General features: G+C 39.0%; 2 protein-coding genes across 3 annotated transcripts in view; both read right to left on the bottom strand.

Moving 5' to 3' along the window:
* The window catches only part of LOC129437121 (26S proteasome non-ATPase regulatory subunit 2-like), a 34,069-nt gene extending 20,391 nt beyond the window's left edge, over nucleotides 1-13,678 (bottom strand). For both annotated transcript variants that reach the window (XM_073865906.1, XM_073865905.1), the window contains exons 1-3: nucleotides 13,513-13,678; nucleotides 13,264-13,422; nucleotides 10,959-11,103 (exon numbers count right to left, since the gene is read on the bottom strand). In XM_073865906.1, coding sequence (XP_073722007.1) covers nucleotides 10,959-11,103; nucleotides 13,264-13,422; nucleotides 13,513-13,631 — 423 coding nt within the window. In that variant the 5' untranslated portion in view covers nucleotides 13,632-13,678. The remainder of the gene's footprint in view (nucleotides 1-10,958; nucleotides 11,104-13,263; nucleotides 13,423-13,512) is intronic.
* A 3,698-nt stretch (nucleotides 13,679-17,376) lies between these two features.
* Nucleotides 17,377-24,962, bottom strand: LOC141363155 (26S proteasome non-ATPase regulatory subunit 2-like). Its single transcript, XM_073865729.1, has 6 exons — nucleotides 24,949-24,962; nucleotides 24,486-24,539; nucleotides 22,366-22,530; nucleotides 22,150-22,264; nucleotides 21,850-21,908; nucleotides 17,377-17,436 (listed from the first exon to the last, which is right to left on the bottom strand). Exons 2-6 carry the CDS (start codon nucleotides 24,504-24,506, stop codon nucleotides 17,377-17,379), a joined length of 420 nt encoding a protein of 139 aa, XP_073721830.1. The 5' UTR covers nucleotides 24,507-24,539; nucleotides 24,949-24,962.
* Between the last annotated feature and the right edge of the window lie 2,034 nt (nucleotides 24,963-26,996).

The raw sequence follows: 26,996 nt of genomic DNA, 5'->3' as shown, positions 1-26,996 counted from the left end.
GAGCCATGGATGTTGAAATCCGTCCAGAGATGATGTCTTTAAATACACTGTTTGTGCACTGATATAAACTTCATATGTAAATAAAGTACCGCGCTATTATTACTACGGCTGCTTGTCAGTTTATTGAAAATGATTGCTTAATAAGGATCACATCTGAAACACAGAAATGGTAAGATGCCACAAAATGGTAAATATAACCACCATTAACTTAACCACTGTAACATAGCTTTTTAAATACTTGTGTATATTCAGAGTTGATTCTTAACGAGTTTATTTTCTAATGATTTCTCAAACGTTTTGATTTTTGAGATGCAAGTAAAGTGATTTTCAGTCATATTCAGCTATTCGAGGCAGTTCTTTATAGACAAAAGTATTTATTGATTGACACATTATTGAAATAGCTATTAGACAGTTACCTTGTGTTTCATGTGATGCTCAACTATTAAAGTTTTTATGATTAAAGATATCACACCTCTTATAATGTGTAAGTATGTTTACATCGCCATAGAACTATAATTACAAACTTAACGTTACATATTTAGACACACGTGCATACCTGTATTTTAAAATATGATTATTTTATATAAATGTAAAACTAGGACTCGTCATATTCTTTAAAATATTAGTATAATGGCACATTAGGTAGATGAATGCTTTATTTGTAACTATCCTACTTCATAAAGTTTACTATTGCTTATTGATCTGATATTGTCTCGTTGTGAGATCTCTCGTGTGCAGCCAACATAAACTCCAAGAGTAACACCGCGGATGGAGCAAACATCTCTATTTTCTCATCTTGGCTTTCACCGTGCAAACAGCCACCTCAGTTATTTTCATTATGTTTGTTGTATGATGATGCGATCTCACTCCCGTCTCCTGTCAGATTGAAGTGACTTCCTCACGGTAAAAACAGGCGGAGTTGTGTGACGTTACATCCAGGTAGGGGTATTAAGGGCGGGGTTTTCTGAACCGCTGCGGCGCTATTGGCTTGACAATGCAAACGCGTGGTGATTTTGGCTACACAGCTGGAGGTCTGAGGCTATTGGCTCTATGAGGCCCGTTTGAAGCCCTGGCTCGCACAGGCCCGATAGTGCAAAAGCGGCTAATGTTTCCCCCTGTGCTAAAAACCCTTTCGGAAGGGATAAGATCCGGAATAAGATCCTCTTTTTGGTACTAAAACAATGTCAGGGTTCTTGTCGGACATACCTGCGGATTGCTCTGCCTCACTCATTCTCTTTAGTTTCTGTTTCTTTCTGTCTCACTTCTTGGCGAAAGCATCCGCTGTACCAGTGGAGTGAGCACGAGCACATCTGGCTTGCGCAATAATAAATGAGAAGTCAAGATGTCATAGCGGCCGCTGTGATTGCGTGTTGTCGAGAGAACTGACGAAGCTGCGTCTTTCCTCCTTAAAAATATAATTACCTGAATCGTCGAAATGCTGAATTAAGATCAATCTTTTAACGATTAATCGTGCCGCTCTAATACAAACTAGTCAAAATTAATTAGTTGATATCTGAATGACAGTTCTCAATAAAATTTGAAATGTGTTACTATTAACAATGGAATATTTACCAGTCACTACTGCAATAAGTGCTAGTATATCTTATGAATAAGCACTAGTATGTATTTTATAAGTATCTAATAATCACTAGTATAATTTTTTTGTTAAAAGTATCGTATGACTATGTAATAGTATCTATTGCATAATTTCTAGTATCTATTGACTAAGTACTAGTATCTTTGAATAATTTCTAGTATCTATTGCATAAGTACAGAGGTGGGTAGAGTACCCAAAATCTGTACTCAAGTAAAAGTACAAGTACTTATACAAAAATGTACTCAAGTAAAAGTAAAAGTATCAATCTAATTATTTACTTGAGTAAAAGTAAAAAAGTATTAGATGAAAAAACTACTCAAGTAGTTAGTTACTCGTTACTTCTGATCTGATAGAGAAGTAAGCGCAAAAGCACTGAATTTCAGACTACTTGGAGGGTTTTCACAAACCTCTCCTTAAAAGTCTCATTGTTCTGCTTATATACAAGTAAAGCAGCCTATCTCAGTCCTGCAATGGGTACATTAACATCACATAACGTGTCATTTGAGAAAAAATCTCAAACACACACACACACACACACACACACACACACACAGATGTTTTTCTGACGGTTAACTCTGTATTTATTTTCATGTTCACAACACAAACTTGTCAGTATCTGCCTGTAAGAGCCATTTGTCTTGTAAAGGTGTCCACTAGGTGTCACTGTTCTATATTCAGTGAATATAGGTAGGAACCTTCCTTCAGGTGGCAGGTGTTGCTGGAGGAAGGTGAACACACAGTTTTTTGACCGTATCACAAGGCCATGCTGTTACAACAATGCAACACATTAAATAAAATGAATACTCTGAGCATTCAAATGGTGAGTGGACATTGATTTAATGACATTTAACTTAAGCCAAGTGAGCGCGTACAAATACACCGTCCAGCAACCCTCAGCTGCTTTAAGTATAGACTTAGCTGCTTCATTTAGTCAAAAAACTTTGTTTTGTCTGTTATTTGGAGTAATCATAAGTGGATTTACATCTGAAATGCTGCAACCATGATATGAGGACAACGCAAATCTGTGGAGTATACATGCACATCTTTTCTACTGGGATAAGGACCATCATCAGCACAAGGAAATACATTGGAGCTGTTTTACAAACACCAGCAGAGATCCTTTTGTTCCATAATGGCGCCCAACGTGAAAAGGTATGTCTAGTAGCGCTACTTATTGTTGAATGGCCATTTAACTATGTGTGCACACATTGTGGGACAAAAATCCAATGCATTGGTTATCAAAGAAAATAATTAACTTTACGAACTATCGTTGTTAATTGTTTACATCGTGTTTTGAACATTCTGTGGATTATGGAGACAGCTGAAGCTGTGCATAGCCAAATGGAAGCGCTTCAATTGAACGATAGTGTTTGCATTGATGTTGATGTTCCAATGGACAAACAAAAACGTGTTGTAAAGTTAACTCCTAAAGCATTTGCTGAAAAGGTTGAAAGGTTGCAGTGTAATAGAAAATCTGTACTAACTAAAGCTGCAAATTTAAGAAAAAAGGTACAAGGCCTGATGCAACAAAGACATATAAAGGGGGTGCAAAGTGTTTTTGATGACTTCTTAAATTTGTGTGATGAAGCAAGATGTATTCATGATTCTTTGTTGGGTATGTTACCTGAAAGTGAGAAAGAAAAACATGACATATGGTTTAAAGCCAAAATGATTGTAAACAATGATTTTATTTCTGAGGTCAAAATGTGGGTATCATGTAATGAAAATGATGAAATTACTATGAATGAGGTAATGAATGATAAGATTGATGGTGTTAATCCAGAAGATAGTATTTCAAATGTTGGGAGTAAACATTCAAGTAAAGCAAGTACATGCAAGAGTGTTTCTTCTGCCAGAGTCATAGCTGAGGCAAATAAGGCTGCACTGCTTGCTCGTATGGCAACATTAAAGGAAAGGCATGCCTTGGAGGAGCAAGAGCAGATGATTAAGAGGAAAAAGGAGCAACTGGAGCTAAAAGCTATGCTAGCAGAGTCCACTGCCAAGCTTGCAGTTTTACAGGCATCTGACAATCGCAGTGTTTCACAAGTCTCTCGTATTGTGAATTCTCAACTGGAAAAGGAGCAAGGAAAGGCATCCACAACTATCTTGAATCCAATGGCAGAAGAGTTTGAACTTAATGTCCATGGCAAAACTGCATATCAAGCATTAGCAGTGAATCCGCCTTTGGCATCTTCTGAATCATATCAGGAAATTCGGCAGCAGCCTTGGCAGGAATGTACAAACTCAGGAAGGCAGAATTCCCAACAAATATTTGTACATACATCAGTTCAACCTCATGGAGCTTTTGCATCTGATTGGAGTTCCCAGCATATACCAGGACATACATCAGTGCAACCTCATGGACCTCTTACATCGGATCGGAATTCTCAGCACACATTAGGACACACATCAGTTCAACCTCATGGACCTCTTACATCGGATAGGATTTCTCGGCCAAACATTGAAAGTCAGTATGGTGACATTGTCACTATAATGCAAAAACAAAATGAAATAACAGCAGCAGCTCTTGTTCAACAGCAATGTTCTGCATCTTTACCATCAAGAGAGATTCCTTTATTTGATGGGGATCCTCTTCAGTATGTTTCATTTATCAGGATGTTTGAAAAGGGAGTTGAGGAAAAGGCAAGCAAAGGTGATTGCTTATACTACTTGGAACAGTTCACTAGGGGGCAGCCAAGGGAGCTTGTACGTAGTTGTCTACATTTGAACCCTGACTTTGGCTACACTAAGGCAAAACAGCTATTACAGGAACATTTTGGGAATAAGTACAAGATCGCCACTGCTTACTTGGAAAGAGCCTTGTCTTGGCCCATAATAAAGGGTGAGGATGTCAATGCTTTACAGTCTTATGCTCTATTTTTACGTGGCTGCTGTAATGTCGCTGAGGAATTGCAGTATCTTCAGGAGTTGGATATGCCAAGCAGTATGAGAGCTCTTATATCTAAATTGCCTTACAAGCTCAGAGAGCGGTTGAGAACTGTTGCACACAACATTCTGGAAACTACTGATTGTAGAGCTTCATTCAAAGATCTTGTAGGATTTATTGAAAGACAAGTAAGCATCTTGATGGATCCCTTGTTTGGTGATATCAGGGACTTGCCAGTTAGCACAAGACCTGTCAATCGACCAAACCTGCGTCTAGAAGGCAAAACTAAAGGAAACATCTTTGCCACTAATGTTGCACCTGTGAAGTCTCTAGAAACCTCTAATATAAGAACAGAATTGCCAACAAACAATCCCAAGGTGATTTCATTATGTGTGTACTGTGCTAAACATCATGTATTGGAGAATTGTATGCAATTTAAGAGTAAGAAGCATAGGGAAAGAATGGACTTTCTGAAGGAGAAAGAGCTTTGCTTTGGTTGCTTAAGTGCTGGGCACATGAGTCGTAACTGTGGCAAGCGGTTGACTTGTAAGATATGTAATCAGCCCCATCCCACTGTGCTTCACATTGAGAGAAATACAGCTAATGCAGACATAATCTCCAAGGAATCAGACGCATGTAAGTTCTTAGGAACTACTGAAACATGTGGCCATACAGGGGCCGGAAAAGATCGCTGTCTACTTTCTATCTTACCAGTTCAAGTTAAAAGCAGTAAGGGAGATCAGATAATACAGACTTATGCATTTCTAGATCCTGGCAGTTCAGCAACCTTTTGTACTGAAAGGCTTATGCAGCGACTTAATCTTCCTGGAAGAAAAACTCAGTTTTTACTACAAACTATGGGACAGGAAAAGGTTGTACCAGCCTACGTACTCTCAAGTTTAGAAGTCTCTGCTATTGATGGTAACATCTTCTATCAGCTTCCACAAACGCTTACACAGAGACAGATGCCGGTAAGTTCTGACAACGTTGTGTCTAAGGAAGAGTTGTCAAAGTGGCCTTACCTGGCAAAGGTTAAAGCTCCTCGCATAATGGCCAACGTTGACTTGTTGATTGGAAACAACGCACCCAAGATGTTGGAGCCTTGGGAAGTCATAAACAGCCATGGAGATGGCCCTTATGCCATAAGAACGGCTTTGGGTTGGGTCATTAATGGTCCTTTGCATGCAGGCAACTTTAAGGATGAAGACTGTTCTGCAGTGGTCAACAGGATTTCTGTGTGTAGGTTGGAGGAGATGTTGTCTCAACAATATAACCATGATTTCAATGAGCAAGTTACAGAAGAGCAAGGATTATCAAGAGAGGATATTAGATTCTTGGAGATTGCAGAGAGTTCTGCCAAGCTTAGGGATAATCATTACACCTTGAAGTTGCCATTTAAAAGGGAAAATGTGCATCTTCCTAACAACTTTTCTGTGGCAAAACAACGTATACTTGGGTTGAAGAGGAGATTCCAGAGAGATGAGCAATTTTATCAGGAGTATGTAACATTTGTCAATGAGATGCTCAACAAAGGATATGCAGAGCAAGTTCCCACTCAACAGCTGAAAGGTGAAAGTGGCAAGGTGTGGTACATTCCTCACCATGGTGTACGTCATCCCAGGAAGAAGAACCTGCGGGTGGTTTTTGATTGTGGTGTAACATTTAAAGGAACATCCTTGAATCAAGTCCTTTTGCAAGGTCCCAATTTTACAAGTACATTGCTTGGAGTCCTACTGAGGTTTAGGCAAGACGTGGTTGCAGTCATGGGTGACATACAAGCAATGTTTCATCAGGTTAAGGTGGCAGAAGAAGATCGTGACTTTCTTCGCTTCTTGTGGTGGCAAAATGGAGACTTTGAAAGAGAAGTGTCAGTGTTTCGTATGACTGTCCATCTTTTTGGTGCTGTCTCTTCTCCAAGTTGTGCTGCTTTTGCTTTGAGAAAAACAGCAGATGATCATCAGTCTGAGTTTCGAGAGGAGGTTGTACAAACGCTCAAAGAAAACTTCTATGTGGATGACTGCCTTAAGAGTGTGGCATCTGAAGAAGCAGCAACTTGTTTAGTTAAAGATCTTTCTACTCTTTGTCAGCGAGGAGGTTTCACTTTGACGAAATGGAGTAGCAACAAGCGCACTGTTCTTCAAGCTCTTCCCGAGGAGTCCCGAGCCAAAGAGTGGAAGAAACTGGATCTGGACAGAGACAGCCTGCCTGTTGAAAGAGCTCTTGGTTTGCTGTGGTGTGCAGAAACGGACTCATTCAAGTTCAAAATGGAGGTTCAGGAAAAATCCTACACAAGACGTGGGATGTTGTCAATTTCAAGTTCAGTATACGACCCACTTGGATTTTTGGCACCAGTAGTGTTACCTGCTAAGATTATGTTACAGGAGCTATGCAGGAGGAAGTTTGGATGGGATGATACTGTGCCCCGTGACATTCTGCATGATTGGATGAGGTGGTTAAAGGAGCTAAATGCACTCTCTGAATTCAAAGTTGAGAGATGCATAAAACCCACAAGCTTTGGGTCCTACATGTATGCTCAGCTTCATAACTTCTCTGATGCAAGTGAACAAGGATATGGCGCAGTCACTTATCTTAGAATAAAGAATAACAACGGTGACATCCATGTTGCCTTTCTTTTGGGAAAAGCTAGGGTAACGCCTCTAAAGGCCATCACTGTTCCCCGTTTAGAGCTAACTGCTGCTGTGCTTGCTGTCCGTGTAGACCTGATGTTAAAGAAGGAGCTGAGGCTCCAGCTGCAAGAATCTGTTTTCTGGACAGACAGCACATCTGTGCTCAAGTATGTCATGAATGAAGACAAGCGTTTTCATACTTTTGTTGCAAACAGAGTCTCCATCATCAGAGAGGCCACAAAGACAGCACAATGGCGATATGTTGGCACAAAGGAGAATCCAGCTGACGATGCATCCAGAGGAAGGAGGGCTGGAGATTTCATTAATCACAACAGATGGATAGAAGGCCCCAAGTTCCTGTATAAATCAGAAGAGGATTGGCCCGAAAACATTGTGCATACTTCAGTAGCTGTTGATGACATCGAGGTCAAGAAAGAAGCCTTTGTGAATGTGGTAAATACCCAAGATGCACTGGAGGGTACAAATCTGCTGATAGCTTACTTTTCAGATTGGAGGAGACTTCGAGTGGCAGTTGCCTGGTTCCTAAGGTTGAAAGGAATATTATTGACAAGGACTCGCATGAGGAGGGAGTCTGATGCCATTGATGTCAATAAGCCGAATGCCTTGGCACAAGAAAAACTGATGGCTAAAGGTACAACAGGAGGACAAATCTTGTCGGCAGAGGATCTTTTGGAAGCAGAGTTGGCTATAATCTGCTACTGCCAACAGCAAAGATTTCCTGAGGAGATTGCTGCTTTGTCTTCTGGAAAGAATACAGTAAGCAAACACAGTACCATCTATAAGCTGGACCCATGGTTGGATAATGGGTTTCTGAGAGTTGGAGGGAGGTTGACAAGAGGCTCATTGCCAGAAGACACAAAGTATCCACTACTTCTCACTAAAGATCAGCATGTGGCTACCCTGATATTGAGAGATTTACATCAACGGCTTCGCCATAGTGGGCGTAACCATATGTTGTCTACATTAAGGAGGAAATATTGGATTACAGGTGCTACCACAGCCGTAAGAAAGATCATAGCAGAGTGCTGCTTCTGTAAAAAATACAATGCAAGACTGATGGGGCAGAAAATGGCTGACTTGCCTAAGGAGAGGATCCTGCCAGACCAGCCGCCATTCACTAATACAGGTGTTGACTATTTTGGTCCAATAGAGGTGAAGAGAGGACGAAGCACAGTAAAACGGTATGGTGTCATCTTTACCTGCTTAGCCAGCAGAGCAGTCCACCTTGAAATGGCCAATTCCCTTGACACAGATGCTTGTATTAATGCTCTGCGCCGATTTATCAGTAGAAGAGGGCAGGTGGAACGTCTTCTGTCAGATAATGGCACAAATTTCATAGGGGCTGAGAGAGAGCTTAAGGAGGCACTTTCATCACTGAATCAAGTTAAGATTCAAGGAGCTTTATGTCAGAAGGGCATAAAATGGAGTTTCAATCCTCCGGCTGGATCCCATTATGGTGGAGTTTGGGAGCGAGTCATCCGGATGCTGAAAAAAATCCTCACTTCAGTTCTTCAACAGCAGACGCTTGATGATGATGGTTTACATACATTTTTGTGTGAAACTGAAGCCATCTTGAATGATAGACCAATCACCAAGTTGTCTGATGACCCAATGGATCTTGAAGCTCTGACTCCCAATCATATATTGTTGCTGAAAGGAAAATCGTCCTTATCTCCTGGATTATTCGATGTGCATGACATGTACATAAAAAGAAGGTGGAAACAGGTTCAATACATTTCAGACCTATTTTGGAAGAGATGGGTGAGAGAATACCTACCTTTGCTGCAAGAGAGGCAGAAATGGAACCAAACTAGGAATAACCTCAAGCCTGGGGACATTGTGGTCATTATGGATCCAACGGCACCTAGGGGCTCCTGGCCTCTTGGAAGAGTTTTAGAAACATTTCCTGATAAGAAAGGCCTGGTGCGCTCTGTGCGTTTACAAACTAAGACCAGTGTTATTGATAGGCCAATAGCAAAGCTTTGTTTCTTGCATGAATCTATGGGCTAAGAGATTGTTACAATCATTATGCATGTTTATTGTGCTCACAATTTGTATTTGTGTTATGGCTCTTTTGTATGTTTTGAAAATTGGTATGTGTCCCAATTAGGGGCCGGTATGTAAGAGCCATTTGTCTTGTAAAGGTGTCCACTAGGTGTCACTGTTCTATATTCAGTGAATATAGGTAGGAACCTTCCTTCAGGTGGCAGGTGTTGCTGGAGGAAGGTGAACACACAGTTTTTTGACCGTATCACAAGGCCATGCTGTTACAACAATGCAACACATTAAATAAAATGAATACTCTGAGCATTCAAATGGTGAGTGGACATTGATTTAATGACATTTAACTTAAGCCAAGTGAGCGCGTACAAATACACCGTCCAGCAACCCTCAGCTGCTTTAAGTATAGACTTAGCTGCTTCACTGCCTTTAAACATGCAAACAGTAAACAAAAAAGAACATGTGTGTCTGTTTGTTATCATGTTTTTATATTAATAGGTTATTTTCATTGCCATTAAAGTGCAATTACTGAACATAAACAGGAGCTTAATAAAAATGATCATTTTAGAATTTCATATGGAACTTATCTGTTTGTGCAAATCAACTCTACATTTATTATAATATATAATACATGTTTCTTTAAAATCAAACTTTATTCTTTTATTTTTATTCATTCATTCTTTAGGAAGGATTTAAATAAAATACAATCCCGTTTTTATTTGAATGTAGTTTCTACACATTAGTGAGGTCTCCGGATTTGTGTATAAATGCAAGACGTCATTACATTATGCTGTTCAGTTTGTTTAGTTGTGGGGAAATGATATGCAAATGTGCAGATGTGAACGTGCTGTTTCAGGTTTAACTTGCACTTGTTTGGTCATCGCTTGCACAAGAGTGCATATGGCAAAAAAACTCAGTGTGTGAAATGACCAGTGTTCAAATAGACATTACTGTGACTTACCACTTCAGGTTGGATCTTGAATTCCTGTACGCTGAGATGTCAGCTCGTTTACTGAACAAAGCATGCATCGCATTATGAAACTATTCTTTTTGACCTCTTGGAGTGAAAACATAGACCGAACTTGAAGCCGCCATGCATGATCTGTCTCTGATATCTCGCACAACGCACACGCGCCCTCATCTTCTTCTCCTATCATCTACACGCGGTCGCGCGCGCTAAAGGGTGTGACAGCGCGGTCGCACCCGCTAAAGCATGACGCAGCCTGTCTCGCGAAACTTTCGAACACGCCCTATAAACTTTTTAAAAATATATATATTCATTAATTAATACCATTTGACAGTAGCGCAGTAACGCGGCCGAATGTAGCTAAGTAAAAGTACAGTTTTTTCACTAGAAATGTACTTGAGTAAGAGTAAAAAGTACCTATCCTTAAATTTACTCTAAAAGTACTAGTTACCCAAAAAATGTACTCAAGTACATGTAACGAAGTAAATGTAATTCGTTACTACCCACCTCTGCACAAGTACTAGTATCTATGAACAATTTATAGTATCCATTGAATAAGTACTAGTATCATTTGCATAAGCACTAGTATCTATTGAATAATTTATAGTATCTATTGAATAAGTACTAGTATATAAGTTTAACAGTCTGAGTTTAACAAGTACTAGTATCTAATTGAATAGTTACTAGTAACAAAGAAATAGACACTAGTAAAAGTAAATGATTAAATGTATAAATGGCTTGTTCTTCCGAGTATGAACTTTATGTCCACCACATGTCCAGATGGAGATTAATAGTTGAATGTTTTCACCCAGGACATATATTCGATTCGTTTTGTGATATCTCCGGGCGGTTGTGTACCTCTCTAGCCAGTGCCAAAAAGTTGCTGTTGAGCTGCACGTTGGACATGATCTCTGTCAGATCTTCATAATCCTCCACATCTTCATTGAGCTCCAAGAACATGCCATGTCGACCCAACATAAATGCCATCTGTTTCTGAATGACACTACACACAAAACACACATCAAGAGGGAAATGTTAAATGTAGGATTCAATATTAACAGCTCCCAAAGTATTTGAGTAAGGCCATGTTTACATTAGAGCATTTGCGTTTTAAAACGGCATTTTAAAATGAAAACGATCCTCGTTTATACTGGCATTTTAAAAAGAATCTTCATCCACACTATACACCACCATAAACGCATGAAACATGACCAATCATGTAACTGGGCATGCGCATAAAAGTGTAAAATAACTTATTACTCTAATAATAGCTTACCTTTGCGCGTTTACGTAGCCTAGGGGGTGTGCGATATTGACAAAAAGTCATACATGGGTCCTTTGCTGGCAACTATAACAGACACTATTTTTGAACCTATAAAAATGTGTTTGGGAAAGTCTTATACTGTTCTATCTCCCCCCTACAACATATTAATATGATTAATAGGTTAATTTTGATTTAATAACTAAACAGAAAGGTCTTTATGATTTAAAAAGAAAGCATTCAAGTGAACAGTACTAAACAGTAGCAAACTTGAAGCAAAAATAAATTTCAGCAAATGCAAACTTCAATCAAACATAGTAAGAGGTGAAGTGTTGCTTTAGCCTACCAGAAATGCTTATTGCATTAATTTTTAAAAGTGTGCGAGGTCTGTGCACGTCCTCCGCTAGCAACACACAAATAAAAGCGCAAGCGCCTAAACAAGCATTATATTAATGACGTTGAGTTTATTGTTTTTATTAATTTATATTCACATAACTTATCAACAAAACATCGATTAAAATTAAGAGACAATTTATCTGAAACGGAATTCATTTTAAAGTTGCAAACAAAACTTACATTAAACTGGAAAATAATGTCTGACCCATTACAATTCTCCCTTCATATTGGCCTTTGCAACGCCCTATATGGCATTTAAAATTACTCTATCTTTCGTAAGCTAACTAAATTTAAACAAAACATAAACACATTAAATCCAACAATACTCAAACATTAATATAAAACAGACATTGTCATTATCTATAAGGATGCATGTTAAAACAATCCGATATAGCGTTTATAATAGCTGGTAGATGTTTACCCTCAATTTCCACCGACTGCGGAGCGGCTGCGGATCCGCTGCGGAACGGCGGCGGAGTCAATCGGTTTCCATTCAAGTCAATGTGTGTATTTACACTGACTGCGCTCCGAATCCGTCACAGCTCCTGCCATCCGCAGCCCTCCGGCACAAATACGCAGAGCTTCTATTTTTGACGGATGCCGGACAGCTCCGCAGGGCGGAGCCATGACTTTATCGCGTGATCATACCTGAATTGGCAAGAAATCGTGTTTTTCTTTATTAAATCTTTGCAATACAAACATTACAAACACACACAAATAAAGTCATTAATACAGAAACAACAAATAATAGACAAGAACAGAGCCAGGGGGAGTTTCAAATAAATACATTAAAGATAGAGCATAAATACATGTTTTAGCAGCCTTCTTATTTTATAAATTTTGGATGGATTTGATGTACTGCTCTGTCTACGCGAGATCTCGTGTTGTGATCTGGGCTGTTTTGTAAAAACATCATAATTCAACGGCATAATGGGCAGAGACAGAACTAGGTATCGCGCGATCATCACGTGAATTTGCGAGACCTCATGGGTCCTCGTCACTTCAGCACGCAGCCGCTCTGCAACAGATACGGATCTGGTGGGTATTGGCGGACGGCGGAGTGCGGAGCCGTAACGCAGCGGAGCCGATCTGCAGCCGCTCCGTAGTCGGTGGAAATCCGGGGTTAGCCTACTATTTTTGGCAAAACCTCCGTTGCAAACCTCCATTTACCTGAATAAAAATATTTTTTCTTTGAAAATGATGCGCTGTCACGTTAACATCAGCTGTTCGTTTACATAAGACTCCGTCTACGTTCATTTACACTCAGAGCAACGTCTGAGTTCTCAAACTAAAACAGGGTCTTCAGCGTTTGCGAACGAATCCGTTTATGAGGGTCGAAAACGGTGATGTAGTGTAGATGAAAGGCGTAAACGTAGCAAAAGTAACGCGTTTTAAAGGATAAACGCATTAATGTAAACATAGCCTAAATTACTAGAAGTGAGTTTTTAAATTGCACACGGGTCTTTAACCACATGTGAAACCAGCTTTAGTGATGTTATGTCATACATGTCCTTGCAGGATGTGAAGATATTCTCCACCAGCTCCACATCATTGAGCATCAGCGCCAGTCTGAGGGCTTCTGGGTAACGGTTAAACTTGCGGAAGATATTGAGAGCACATTTCAACAGAGCTGAGTTTTCAGGCTCGGGGACATAACTCACACAGCTGGAGAGACAGAGAGAGACACACACACAGAGATCAGAACAGTCAAAGATGTGTGTGTTCAGAGGGATTGTGGGTAAGCATGACACTAACCTGGTCAGGTAAAGACAGACTTTAGCATAAGCGTTTTCATCAATGTATATTTCCAGCATGTCGAGTCGTTCGATCTCCATGAGGAGGTCACAGGCCTCATGCTCGGCATTATGGGCCATGTTATAGGGAACAATCTCTTTAACAAGTTTCAATAAAACTTCATGTTGCGCTTGTTGGACTTTAAGGCGTCCATCTGCATGTTCATAATTGGAGGAAAGACACAAATATCTAAATTGAATATTTATTGATCAGATATGAAAAAGTTTACAGCGCCGGGTTGTCTCAAGTCTTAACAGCAAGATTCGACCAACAACAACCAGCTCAGGACAAAAACATGGGTATTTATCGTCGTTCTTTCTTCAACATTCTCCTCCCCCAGATGGCTGTTTTCCTTATCAGATTCCATCACCACATACCTGTGGGGGGTTGCATAGCAAACAGACAGAAAGACATACACAGACCATTCTGTTCCCTGGGGCATTATGTCCTTATTTGGACATCTTTGTAACTTTGTAAAACATAATTATTCAACAACACAACAATACTCCATTGTTCATAAATTGGTTAAATGCATTCATTAGTTAAACACACTAATTTTCACTTTCTCTAAATGTAACACAGTTATAAAGCAAGCAACTTGTTTATTGAAACCATCTGTTCTGGGTGTTTTCCCTCCAGGGCTTTTTACAGCCCCCCGGCTCCCACACACACACACACACCAGCCACCAGTGATGCCGGTAACGCGTTACTTAGTAACGCGTTACTCTAATTTTACCACTTTTTTTAGTAACGAGTAATCTAACGCGTTAATATTTCCAAACCAGTAATCAGATTAAAGTTACTTATCCAAGTAACTGTGCGTTACTATTTTTGAAATTTTCCTTAGTAAAATATATATTTTCTTGTATATTTCTTCTTGCGTCTCGGGAAGTGAAGTCAGGTGTGCGACAAGTCACGTTTTCAGCACGAGGACAATTCAGGTCACGTGTAAGCGACACAAACGTAAACAACGTACAATGAAGAGAGAAGAGAGTTGCAGCTACAAAAACACTACGTCAAATTAAAAAAAAAACCTTTGGAGTCGCAGCACGGCGCAGACAGTCAAACTAAGAGCAAGTCCCACATAGTCCCACCCGGTGATGCGAAGCAGTGAGCAGGAGTTCATCCACTACCCAAACAACAAAAGCTGGACTTCAGTGCAAAACCAGTAAGTGTGGGAGAGTTGAAGAACGAAAGTAACAAAGCGATTTTCTCCGAGCCCTGATAACATCTAAATCTCACTATGACCGCATATTAGCACATAACCTCTGAAAGAGTTGACAAATATCGCGTTATTTACTCACCGATTTCCACGTGTAGATCCAGAACTTTGTTTTCAACCATCATAAGTACATTCCAAAAGCGGTCTTTTTTTCTTACAACGCGTTGTGTTTCTCGTTTCATGTGTTACAATACTGATAAATCTACAAGGTATTTAGTATATAACATCCTGAAGACTTCTCAGTTTTTCAAAATAAAAGTAAGTCGAGTTTATAGAGTAAGTAGATCCTGTCGGGTCAAAAGTAACACTTGTTAGTTTTGTCCAGCTGCTAATACTGTGTATAATATGGTAAAAAATTGATATTATTCTAATTTGATTTAATTTTATTTTCATAGTGTTTAAACTATTGAATTTTTTTAGTCTCAGCAATTTAAGTTTGTACTGTTGGTTGCTTTTGAAACATTTGATAAAACTGAAATTTAAAATAAAAATGTAATTTAATTATTTTTTACAAAGATAAATGACAAAATAAGTTTGCAGTTACATATTAAAGAGGTCATAGTAATATATATTTAATAAAAACAAGTGTAACACAAAAATCTATCATGTTTTGTTGTGTTACTTTTGACCCACCTGTGTGTTACTTTCGTCCCTGCTGTCAAGGTCAAAAGTAACAATTCACTACTCTTGTTTAAAGTGAAATTATACAGAAGTCGTTTTACATTTGTTCAAAATTCCAGCTGGTTTTGATAGACCACACTTGTGAGTTATTGACCACAACAAAAATATATCTCTGTCTAAAACATTAACTTTTAAAATTAAGTTTTTCTGAAAATGGCCCCTGCTCACCCCTATTTATGTTAAGTGAAGTCAAGAAAGACTCATATATATATATATATATTTTAGTTTTTTAAAACACAACAGTTCAACTTAAAATGTCAGGAGATACATTGTTGACGTTACTGTTAAAAATGCACTTCCAATAAAGTGAGTGTTGGCAAAACCGGTTGTCATTTTTAATGTTGAGGCAGTGGGGGTGTTGGCAGCTACTGGAATGTAACTAACAAAGTAACTTGTAATCTAACTTAGTTACTTTTAAAATCAAGTAATCTGTAAAGTAACTTAGTTACTTTTTAAAGGAGTAATCAGTAATCAGTAATCAGATTACTTTTTCAAAGTAACTGTGGCATCACTGTCAGCCACTTTGTGCCCTCGAGCATTTCATCCCTACATGTCAATGTCTTATTACAGGGCAATCTTCTACATTATTCATGGGCACAAAGGCATAATCATTTATATATTTTAACACATTAATATTCATAACAACATGTAATTTTATAAATCCAAACACCTCTACATGTAACAATCTGGAAATGAATGATTGCCAGTGAACTAATATCAAAAGCATGCACTTCTTTGTCTGTGTGTTTTCTCCTTAAAGCTTTGCTCTTATCTCGGCCATCACCAGCTGGAAATTCCTTCACTCAAGCTACCTCCCCCCAATAACCCTCCACACACAGACAGCTCTCTTGTACTCAGCACAGAAATCATTGTTTTAATAATACACATGAATTAAGATTATAAACAGCACGACTAATAAAATAAAATCAAATCCCACAATTCCCTCTCTTGACCTCTGAAAGAGGTCACACATTTTCTTATTCCTCCTCATCCAGGTTCTGTAAGCCTAATAGGGGCATGCTACATGGGGGTGGATTGTTCTCTTTTTTTCTCTATTGCTGACACTATTAATCTGTTGCACAGGGATCTAAGACAGGGAATACAACAACATCCACAGGTCACCAGGATGGCCACTAATAGACCAATAGACACTACTATGGAGCTTACTATTGCCCTCCACAGTCTATCATACTGCATAAATCAAAGGTGTATGACGTCGTTGAATTTTTTTGTGTGATTTAATTCAATTCCCCCATATCTCTTTAAGCACTGATCTTGTGGTGTTGTCTTGGACCTTATGTCAATTTTCAGATTACCTCCATTGTTTATGCTAAATATTATGGTGATTATAATTGCAGTTATAACCCATAGGGCCCACAGAACCTTCCAATTTCCACATAGCTTCATCTCTTTGAAAAAAATACACTTATATGACGTTTACAATCACTTCTGTCAGGATCTCCACCACCTTATGGAAATCCAATTTATCTAACCCACACCCCAGTGAGGCGTGGATACACTTGTTATTCCTTTTTCCTCACACCAATCTCTCATGCATCTGAGGCTGTTGGTAAAATTCTCATATGTTGGTAAATCAGTACAGTTTTGTTTGGTTATTAAATGAAAAATCAGTCTGCCGTCGTCCTCATAAGTAACTGCACATTCACCTGTGTGTTTGTTCTGTCTTACAACCTTTTGTGTACCGTACTTCGCTTTGAATTGTACGGCTATACCTGCTCCGTAGGCACAATCTGTGCAGTGTGCTAAAGGTTCTGTTCCTGGGCTAGGAAAAAATGTCAGCTTTATTATGCACAATTTTACAGAGTGTTTGTTGACTTTGTTGTTGGTGTTGTGTGAGTGTTACCCCTGATGTTTCACTTCCTGTTTGTTCTCTCTGTATTCCAGCTGATTTACTTTCACTTTCAACACTCTCCCTTTCTTGGACCTGAGTCCTCAGGTCCACACCTGTTTCTGTGAGAGACCTGCTGGGAAAATCACATGGAACACAAAAAGAGATGGAACCATGTGTCGCCTTTGACCTGTAGCTGGACACAATGTTAGGTTTTTGCTTTTACTTCTCGGTAGCCTGGACCGTCTCGGTTCGGCCCAGCACCGTCTGAACACCTTCACTTTTATTCAATCATCATTTGTAACAGCTTGGTCTTTGTCCCGGTGTCGTGTAGCCTGGCAGGAAAAATGTTTAATCATAGCAGTTAGTTTGTAGAAATAAACATCATTAGTTAGTGGCAGGATTGGATCCTACACCAAGGCGTTCCGTGGGCCTGGAAACTGTCGACCTGTAAGCAATTCAAAGGATGTGAAACCAGAAATCCTGTTAACAGAAGAGCGAATAGACATTAATGCAATTGGCAATGCGTCAAGCCATGTTATTTTTGTCTGTGCACAGATTTTGTCAAGTCAAGTTTTAATGTCAAAGTCAGGTTCATTATTTCAGCTTTGCTCTGGCATTGGGGTGATAAGCAGCCCCGAAACTATTTGTCAATTCAAGTACGTGTTAGTCAGTTTGTCAGATCTAACTTTGTCTTGGGAAACCATGGTTGGGGATATAAGTGGCTTATTAGGCAGTTGACAACAGCCACTTCATTAGGTACCTTCACAGCCTGTAGTATGTGTCAGGCTTCGCTAGCATGTGTTATAGGCCGGCCTTTCCTGGTTTCTAACCCACCTATCTGCCATATGGCAGTTCCATATATACTGCACCAATCACATATGCAGAGTCACTATAAATAATCACCCTCTCTTCACCAGTGTAGTGCAAGGCTTTGATAACAGCTATCATTTCAGCTATCTGTGCTGACTGCTTACCCTCCAATTTACCACTTACTCTAGTCACAAAATCACCCTCAACCTGGTCAACCACAGCAAACCCTGCCTTTAGCATACCATCTGATGCTCTAAAACAAAGCCATCCATAAATAACGTGATTACCGGTGGGGGAGTTGTCAGTGGTACCGCGAACAAACCATCTCTCAATTTGTTTGCTTTTTCAGTCAATGGTATGCAATCATGTGGCTCACCCTCAGTGATTAGATCAGTCATGTTTACACCCTCATGGACATAATTTCAGGTTTGGCTGGCCATGATTTTTTGGTAAACTTTATCTAGAACACCGTTTTATATACTGGTACATACCTTATTATCTATTGTTTGTTGTTTATAAGGCCCAAAAAAATAAAAAATAAAAAAATAAATAACAACATAAGTCTTTGGTCCTGGGTCAGACATAAGGCTCTATCTCACCATAGTTTAATTAGTCATTCATTTGTTCCCCGTCCGTCCGGGGGCACATTACAACATTGACAGGTCATTGTAATTTCTAGGTCCCTATCTATTAATAACTAGTGTGTTGGAGGAATACAGAAATGCGTGCGAACTAGACTGGTTTGCTACCTTATAGGGTAGTGGTTTGTTGATAGTCACTTTTCAATTTTACCAGAAACCCATTATCCCCACCGTTGTTGAAACTTTTTTTTTTTTACGGTGGACTATTTAGGCCCATTATCCACTAGGGCTCTTAGTGGTCCATGAGAGGCCCAGCCATTCCTTTCATGGTGGGTTCCTGTGTGCCCCGTTATTCATCCGCACCACTCCCTTTGGCCCCATGTTGGGTGCATAGGCGCCATTAAATCTGGTTGTGATGGGTTGTGCAATCTCGGTGGCCCCCTGCCATAGCCACCTGCTCCACGCCCGGCACCACTTCCTCGGGGACCCCATCCCCCCGCAGGTGGTCCGTTAAGTGGGCTCGCACCAGAATTTTGGGACTGTGACCATGTTATGGGACAATCTCGTCCCCAATGACCCTCCTGTACACACACATAACATGTATTCCTGCCAAAACCTCCAAAACCTCCCCGTTTTGGTCTACTACTCCTTCTTGGCCTTACCCTTCTCTGTTCGTTATATCCCTCCCACGGGTTTCCTGTATAGGGTGGGCCTTTATATGGATCTATGGGCTGATTGGGATATTGGGCGTTATCCTGGACACTAGTTGTCATAGCTACTAGTGTTGGTTGGGCCTGCTGGGGCATTTGTTTCTTTTTTTGTGTTGGCCTGTTCCAGCTGCAGTTTCAAAAGCTCATTCTTAATCTTATCTACCTCTACAAGTTCTGTTTGTGTGATTTGTTTATGGCCCTGTCTGTGTAATACACAAGATCTCTTTCCCATGTTGTTATCATTTATATTTCTCTGTAATCTTAATATAGTTGTGATTATCTCTCCCTGTGTCATAATTGTTTGTTGTAATCTTTCCATTTTTATTTTCAGGGCCTTTATTTCATCAAATTCAACATCTAGTTCACCACTGTTTACTGTTAACACCGGCTGTTGCTTTGAGATCGAAACAGACTTTTCCTCATAAGGAGGAGGTGTGTGCAGTGAGGGGTATAGTGACTTCACTTGAGGAGGAGCCATGGGTGGGGCTGAGGGTACTGGCTCAGTGTTTCCTTGTTTCTACTTCCTTTTGCTTGCTCACAGCACAACTGTCAACTTCCCCTTTTTCTTTGATATAATAGCCTGCATGGCAGCAGCAACCAGAGCTAATCTCGTCCAAATTCTCAAATCTGTTTCTAAGTCTTTTACAGTTGGTCCCTTTCCAAACTACTTGCCTTTTTCCATTGCACATACACTGTTAGGCAACCATACTCATCACATTTTTTTTATTTAGCCATTTTCACACAATTTACAAACATTCAAAATTTCAAAAAAAAGCACAAAACGTCACTCTTATCTAACAAAAGGATATATACACCAGTAGTTTTCAGGAGTTGCACCCACGCGACTACTGACCCGAGTATTAGCAAAACTTAAAACAATTAACAAATATCCAGACACACCAATTCACTATTTACGGAACTTTCATCCGAGGGACTTTAACCCAAAAAAATAATAAATTTACGAGACTCTAACTCGATGGCCTTTAACCAAACTTATTACTTTATAATGTCTAATACATTAAGGGCCTCTAACCCAAACTAATAAATTTATAATGTCTAATACATTAAGGGCCTCTAACCCAAACTAATAAATTTATAATGTCTAGTACATTAATGGACTCCAACCACAATTTTACCTTTATGGGATTTTCACCCAAGGGACCATTCAACCCTATTCTCTCTTTCTATTAACTTTCTATTAAAGTTTTTCAATCTGATCTTTTATTCAATTATTTATTACTTTCAGTTTGGATCTCCTTATCAACACAATTCATTTGGTATATGTCCAATAGCAGAATTTGATAAAACAGGCTTCTGCTTACCTTTGTTTTAGAAGACCGGTCTTTTTGTGTTGAAATGGAGCCCTCCCTTACTCGATCTTAAGCAATTCGAAACTTCTCTTAATCTTCTTTTCCCTCCAATCACGTCGGGGTCACCAATTGTTGGACTTTAAGGCGTCCATCTGCATGTTCATAATTGGAGGAAAGACACAAATATCTAAATTGAATATTTATTGATCAGATATGAAAAAGTTTACAGCGCCGGGTTGTCTCAAGTCTTAACAGCAAGATTCGACCAACAACAACCAGCTCAGGACAAAAACATGGGTATTTATCGTCGTTCTTTCTTCAACATTCTCCTCCCCCAGATGGCTGTTTTCCTTATCAGATTCCATCACCACATACCTGTGGGGGGTTGCATAGCAAACAGACAGAAAGACATACACAGACCATTCTGTTCCCTGGGGCATTATGTCCTTATTTGGACATCTTTGTAACTTTGTAAAACATAATTATTCAACAACACAACAATACTCCATTGTTCATAAATTGGTTAAATGCATTCATTAGTTAAACACACTAATTTTCACTTTCTCTAAATGTAACACAGTTATAAAGCAAGCAACTTGTTTATTGAAACCATCTGTTCTGGGTGTTTTCCCTCCAGGGCTTTTTACAGCCCCCCGGCTCCCACACACACACACACACACACACACACACACACACACACACACACACATCAGCCACTTTGTGCCCTCGAGCATTTCATCCCTACATGTCAATGTCTTATTACAGGGCAATCTTCTACATTATTCATGGGCACAAAGGCATAATCATTTATATATTTTAACACATTAATATTCATAACAACATGTAATTTTATAAATCCAAACACCTCTACATGTAACAATCTGGAAATGAATGATTGCCAGTGAACTAATATCAAAAGCATGCACTTCTTTGTCTGTGTGTTTTCTCCTTAAAGCTTTGCTCTTATCTCGGCCATCACCAGCTGGAAATTCCTTCACTCAAGCTACCTCCCCCCAATAACCCTCCACACACAGACAGCTCTCTTGTACTCAGCACAGAAATCATTGTTTTAATAATACACATGAATTAAGATTATAAACAGCACGACTAATAAAATAAAATCAAATCCCACACGCTTTATCACCTTCCTCAATCTCCTGCCATTCCTTCGCAACCTTTCCCGCGAGATGCCTAGAAACACACGAGCAAGGTTCTGGATTAGTGATTAAATCTTTAAAGTATGTTAAGATGATTGAAACAAACATCAGGTAAATAAGACAAATGATTTAGGATTTGACCTAAACGACCCACATGCCTACAAAAGCCTTCACTTTTCCCTAAGCTTGCGGTTTTTGTGAGTCTAACATTTATCTTTACGAGCTATAAGCATGTCAGTATAAGAGAAAAATATCCATAGGCTATATTTGCCCACCTGACGTATTCATGGCCCCATGATGCCAGCTCCTCCTGAGAGCCCAGCAGACGATATTTGATACACTCTCGCTCATTGCCATAGCGAGCACAGAGACAACATCAGCACAGAAATGCTGTGTCAAACAGAGACAAATGTTAGACATACTGCAGATAAACATTCATTTATTATTATAATAATAAACCTTTATACAAGTGATGAACTAACATCACACACCTTGTTCTCCCCTGCGCTCATGTTCTGGTAAATCTCTTTGAGTTTGGCATAATGGGGTCGCAGAAACTTGAGTGGTTTAGGCACAGAGGTCATGGAGGTCGTGGATGAACGAATCTGACGCCGTAGTTCTTCCAGAGCAGGACGGTACAGAGATGTGTCCTTTTTCTGAAAAACACACAAAGAGAGAGAAAATACACATCACCGGCTGGGCTTTTGACTTCTCAACAGATGCTGGAACAGATTTAAAACAATGAAAGAAACTGGCAATGAAATGACACAATAGTAATACACAGAGTAATGCACAGGGTAAACTTCTTACATTTTCATCAAAGATAGGGATATTTCAGCAAGATACATCGAAATAATACAAATGTGCACATCGCAATGGTTTGCAATTTAATTAATTTATTTTAATGCTTCAAAAAATTATGTATAGTCAAAGTTTTAGTATAATGCAGAAAGCAGAGACTGGTGAGACAGTGATGGTTTATTTTTCCCAGAAAAAAATAGTAAAAAAATATCATTTATTTTGATTTGATTTAACAAACTTAAAGCATTATCCTAACACATTTTTATTCATTCAGTCCTTCCAGATAAATGCAGAGATTTTTTTGTGATTGTTGAGGGCAAAAATTGCGGCACGTTTTCTTAAAAAATGCGATGGAATACGCGGGACTGCGTGAACTCGCAAAAACGACGTGAACTCGCAAAAACTGTTTGCAGCTTTTGATTGATGTTCATGTCGTGTAATTACATCACTTCCTAACATTCCCATGACAACAGGGGACATGGCTGTGCATGTGTGAAGTAAATGCAACATTTTTCAACTTTCTGCTACGATATATATGACTTTTGGCTACGAAAATGCAGGGATTATGAAATCATGCAAGCCCCGCATATTTTGCGAGCAGAAATCTGCTATTTATGTGGTGAAAGTGCAGCGTATTTAAAAAAAAATGCGCCCCCACATAAAAATGCAGCCTTTGGCTGATTATGCATTGAATCATGCAATCACATTTTTCTGGAGGGACTGTTCAATATACAGTTTAAATCAAATATAAAAAAACACAAAACATGCAGTTATGTCCAAGAGGAGCTTTTTGTTATATACAGTACTTTTCAAAGTCTTAGGCCACCACCACCAGCTTTGTTGTTTTGGCAAAGTTTTAATGTCATTCCTATTTATTTTTCACTCTTTTTTATTAAGCAACAAACAAAAAATACAGGAAATATGTACACAAAATTAAAACAAGTTTTTTTTTTTTAAACTAAATGTCTTCTTCAGGCATCAGTCAGTATTTTGTGTGACCTCTCTTGGCATAAAACACATCTTGAGCTTTTTTTAGGAGACTGAAATCTTGAATTCCATCAATTAGAATTAGAAATTAGGATTTAATTTCATTTAGGTTTAATGGTGCGTTTATACAAGACGTGAATGCAAAGACATGATAGACATCCTGCGGCACTATTGAAGCGAATGACGCAGCGCAAAGTGGGCGTTTGATGCCTAATGCGTGATTAGCTCAAGTTGAAAAATCTTAACTTTGGCAGATATTTGCGAGGCGTAAACCAGGAGCTTGTTCTAGTAGTGACGTGATTATGAAGTAGGCAGAAATATGAAACAAAAACGGAGGACAAAATCATCGTTGCTGTATGTGGACACCTGGAGCTGTACGATACATCTTCGTAATTTTATAGAAACAGGAATAAAACGAATCTTACTTGGAAGAAAGTGAGTGAGGAAGTATGAGAAGGTAAGCTGTAAAAAATCTTTACTCTATTTCAGCTATATATACATACTTAAAGTAGAAGCTAAGTAGAGCGTATTCGCATGTTTTTTTTCTGTAGAGAATTTTTCCAACTATGCGTGAATAATGCGATTTAATCGCAACTGGTATGAACGAGTTTCCTGTTACTGCTCAAGTATAAGGGGATTTTACTCTTAATACTTGACACTTCAGCTTATACTTCTGCACATTTGCAATTGCAAAAACAACATGGCATAGTTGGCTAAGGCTTTTGCACAGTACTGTATATCATTTACTTAGTAAGGAACAAGTTAATTTCATGTTTCAAACAGCTGTCTAGATGAAAGTTTAGCAGTAATAAACACAACTTACACCCAATCTCTCCACGAGCATCTCCAACTCCTGAAGCTGTTTGTCCTCCTCTGACTACACAACAAAACACATCAATTACAAAAACACACAAACACAAAGGTCAGCTGGTATATCAAACTAATTTAACTTACTTTTGAGAACAATAAAGTGTTTAATCTAGCAATAAATCGACACACATAAGTTAATTCACTTAACAAAATGGTTTCAATATATCCAACGTAATGTCATGACTATCGAGCGATATTTATAAATATAATCGTCTCAGTGTTAACGTTTATGTTTATTTAAAATAATCCTATTAATCGTTAAATTGTGAGTAAATACTGAGTGTTAATGTAGTGTGATACTTAGAATAAATATTAAAGTTGTTGTGTATGAATGTGTGTTGAGGATCTGGCCTGCAGTGACTCAGGCGGATTCAGTCTCTCTGTGTGTAGCGCGTGTATTTCTCTCTCTTTCTCACCAGCTCTTGCTCTTCTTTCTAGTGATGTTACCAGTGACACCGAAGCTCCGAAGCGTGTGTCAAAAAAACGAACCGATTTTCATTGAAGCTTTGTATCGAAGCTTGATTCGTTCTGGCAAAATCACGTGACCAATGACGTCCGAAGCTTCGTTTCACACACACCCACGTGACTGCTTCGTTATCTGATTCAAAGGTTTAGAATTGTGCGATGCGCGGCGCGCCCTCATGGGTTGTATTGGAGTATTGCATTACACGGAATCGATTACTGTATAGTGAGTTTATGATATATATATATAGTAGTAAAAAGCCTTTTCTGCACCACTTAATACCATGATATATTTTTTAATTGGTTCACACTTTATACTTTTGAGACAAGGTCTATCCTTAATTTGTTATTTTTGTTTGGAGTACCATTCGCATGAAATGGAACATGCTTTGGTCATGTATTTAATATATTGTTACATTTATTTATGAATCTATCCTTAATTTGTCAATCCATTAAGTTTTGCTTTTATAATTAAATTAATACGTTGTTTGGTTGTGGAACATGTTGTGAAACAGCACTTTCACCAGCAGAGGTCCTCATTGAGCTCTGATTTGAAAAGCTTCGAGTAATGAACCTTTTTCCGATACAATTGGGTTGAAAGCTTCACTGCTTCAAGAAAGCTTCACTTCGCCATCACTACTTCTTTCTTCTCTTTCTCTTTTCCCGCAGGTTTTCTGTCTTTCTCCTCTGTGATTTCGCCCTGTTTCTTCTCTTTTTTAGCGGTTTCCTCCATTGTTAATGCGGCTGTTTCTTCGGATAAGATTCGACACCGCTGATTCTGTTTCTTCTTCTGCGGATGACAGGTAAGCGAATAAGCCGCTCTACTGACACCTGCCGACTGTTCCTCTTCTTCTTCTTGTAAGATTTGCGGCAGTTTAGACACTGCTATGGTGTATTACTGCCCTCCACAGTTCATCTGAAGAACTTTGCCTCACAGTTTATATCCTTGAGTAAAGACCGGTGTGGAGTAAAAAATTTATTAAAGCCTTTGCTGTTACATAATCCATATTTCCAAGAATCGTTTTTAAAGATAAAGATGATATTCCTGAATCCATCAGCTCAGAAAACATGCGAGTTCTTGCATCATGAAGATTTTCACATTCCATTACTACATGATTCACAGTTTCTAATTCTCCACACTCACATCTACCATCAGGATGTTTGCCTACTCTTGCCAGCCCAAAATTCAGTGCACAATGTCCCAGTCTTAATCTAGTGATTACCACACGATCCCTCCTCTCTAATCTTGTGTTTGGTGTGTGCATTAATGTGGGTTGTATTGAGAAATAGTGTCTGCCTTTATTTCCTTTTTCCCATTCTTTCTGCCATAATTCCTTTATTTTTTCCCGTATAATAGTTTTTCACTCTATTCTTCCATACATTACTTTCAAATCAACTGCGCTCTTATATGTGGCCTTTTTTGCCATCTCATCAGCTTCTTCATTTCCCTGAATCCCCACATGTGCAGGTATCCACATAAAACCCACTGTATTTCCCTTTTTTATCACCCGATTTATTGCTAGCAGAACTTCAATAACTAAATCTGGTCTAGCCTCACTTTTCCTGCTCTTAATGGTCATTAAAGCTGCAGTAGAATCTGAGCATACCACATTTCTCCCATGTCTTTGTCCTTCCATCCATTCAAGGGCCCACAAAATTGCTACTAATTCTGTAGTTAAAACCGACATGTTATCTGGTAATCGAAGATCTTGTTTAATACATAATTGGGGAATACTTATCCCTATTGCTGTTTTTCCATCAATTGGGTTCATTGAGCCATCAGTATATATTTGCTCACATTGTGTCCAGTTTCTTTTAAGATGTTCATAAACCGTAGCCACTATATCACCACTGTCCTCTCTTACATGATCCAGCATGGTAAAATCAAATGTAGCCTCAGGTAAAATCCATAATGGGACTGGTGACCAACATACTGCTGGTCCTATAATGTAGTTTTTCAAACCCATTTCATGAGCTTTCTTATCGACAAAATTAATCATAT

The sequence above is a fragment of the Misgurnus anguillicaudatus genome, unplaced genomic scaffold (genome assembly GCF_027580225.2).
Source record: "Misgurnus anguillicaudatus unplaced genomic scaffold, ASM2758022v2 HiC_scaffold_33, whole genome shotgun sequence".
Classification (NCBI taxonomy): Eukaryota; Metazoa; Chordata; class Actinopteri; order Cypriniformes; family Cobitidae; genus Misgurnus; species Misgurnus anguillicaudatus.
The sequence above is the reverse complement of the archived record's forward strand: the minus strand, read 5'-3'. Positions and strand labels throughout refer to the sequence as shown.

Coding starts and splice junctions, on each gene's coding strand:
- LOC141363155 (XM_073865729.1), bottom strand. CDS start 24,506: ATGCTCGTGGAGAGATTGGGT. Junction 22,531..24,485: donor TGCTCGTGGAGAGATTGGGT/GTAAGTTGTGTT, acceptor TGTGTTTTTCAG/AAAAAGGACACATCTCTGTA. Junction 17,437..21,849: donor TGAGGAAGGTGATAAAGCGT/GTGGGATTTGAT, acceptor TTTTCCCAGCAG/GTCTCTCACAGAAACAGGTG.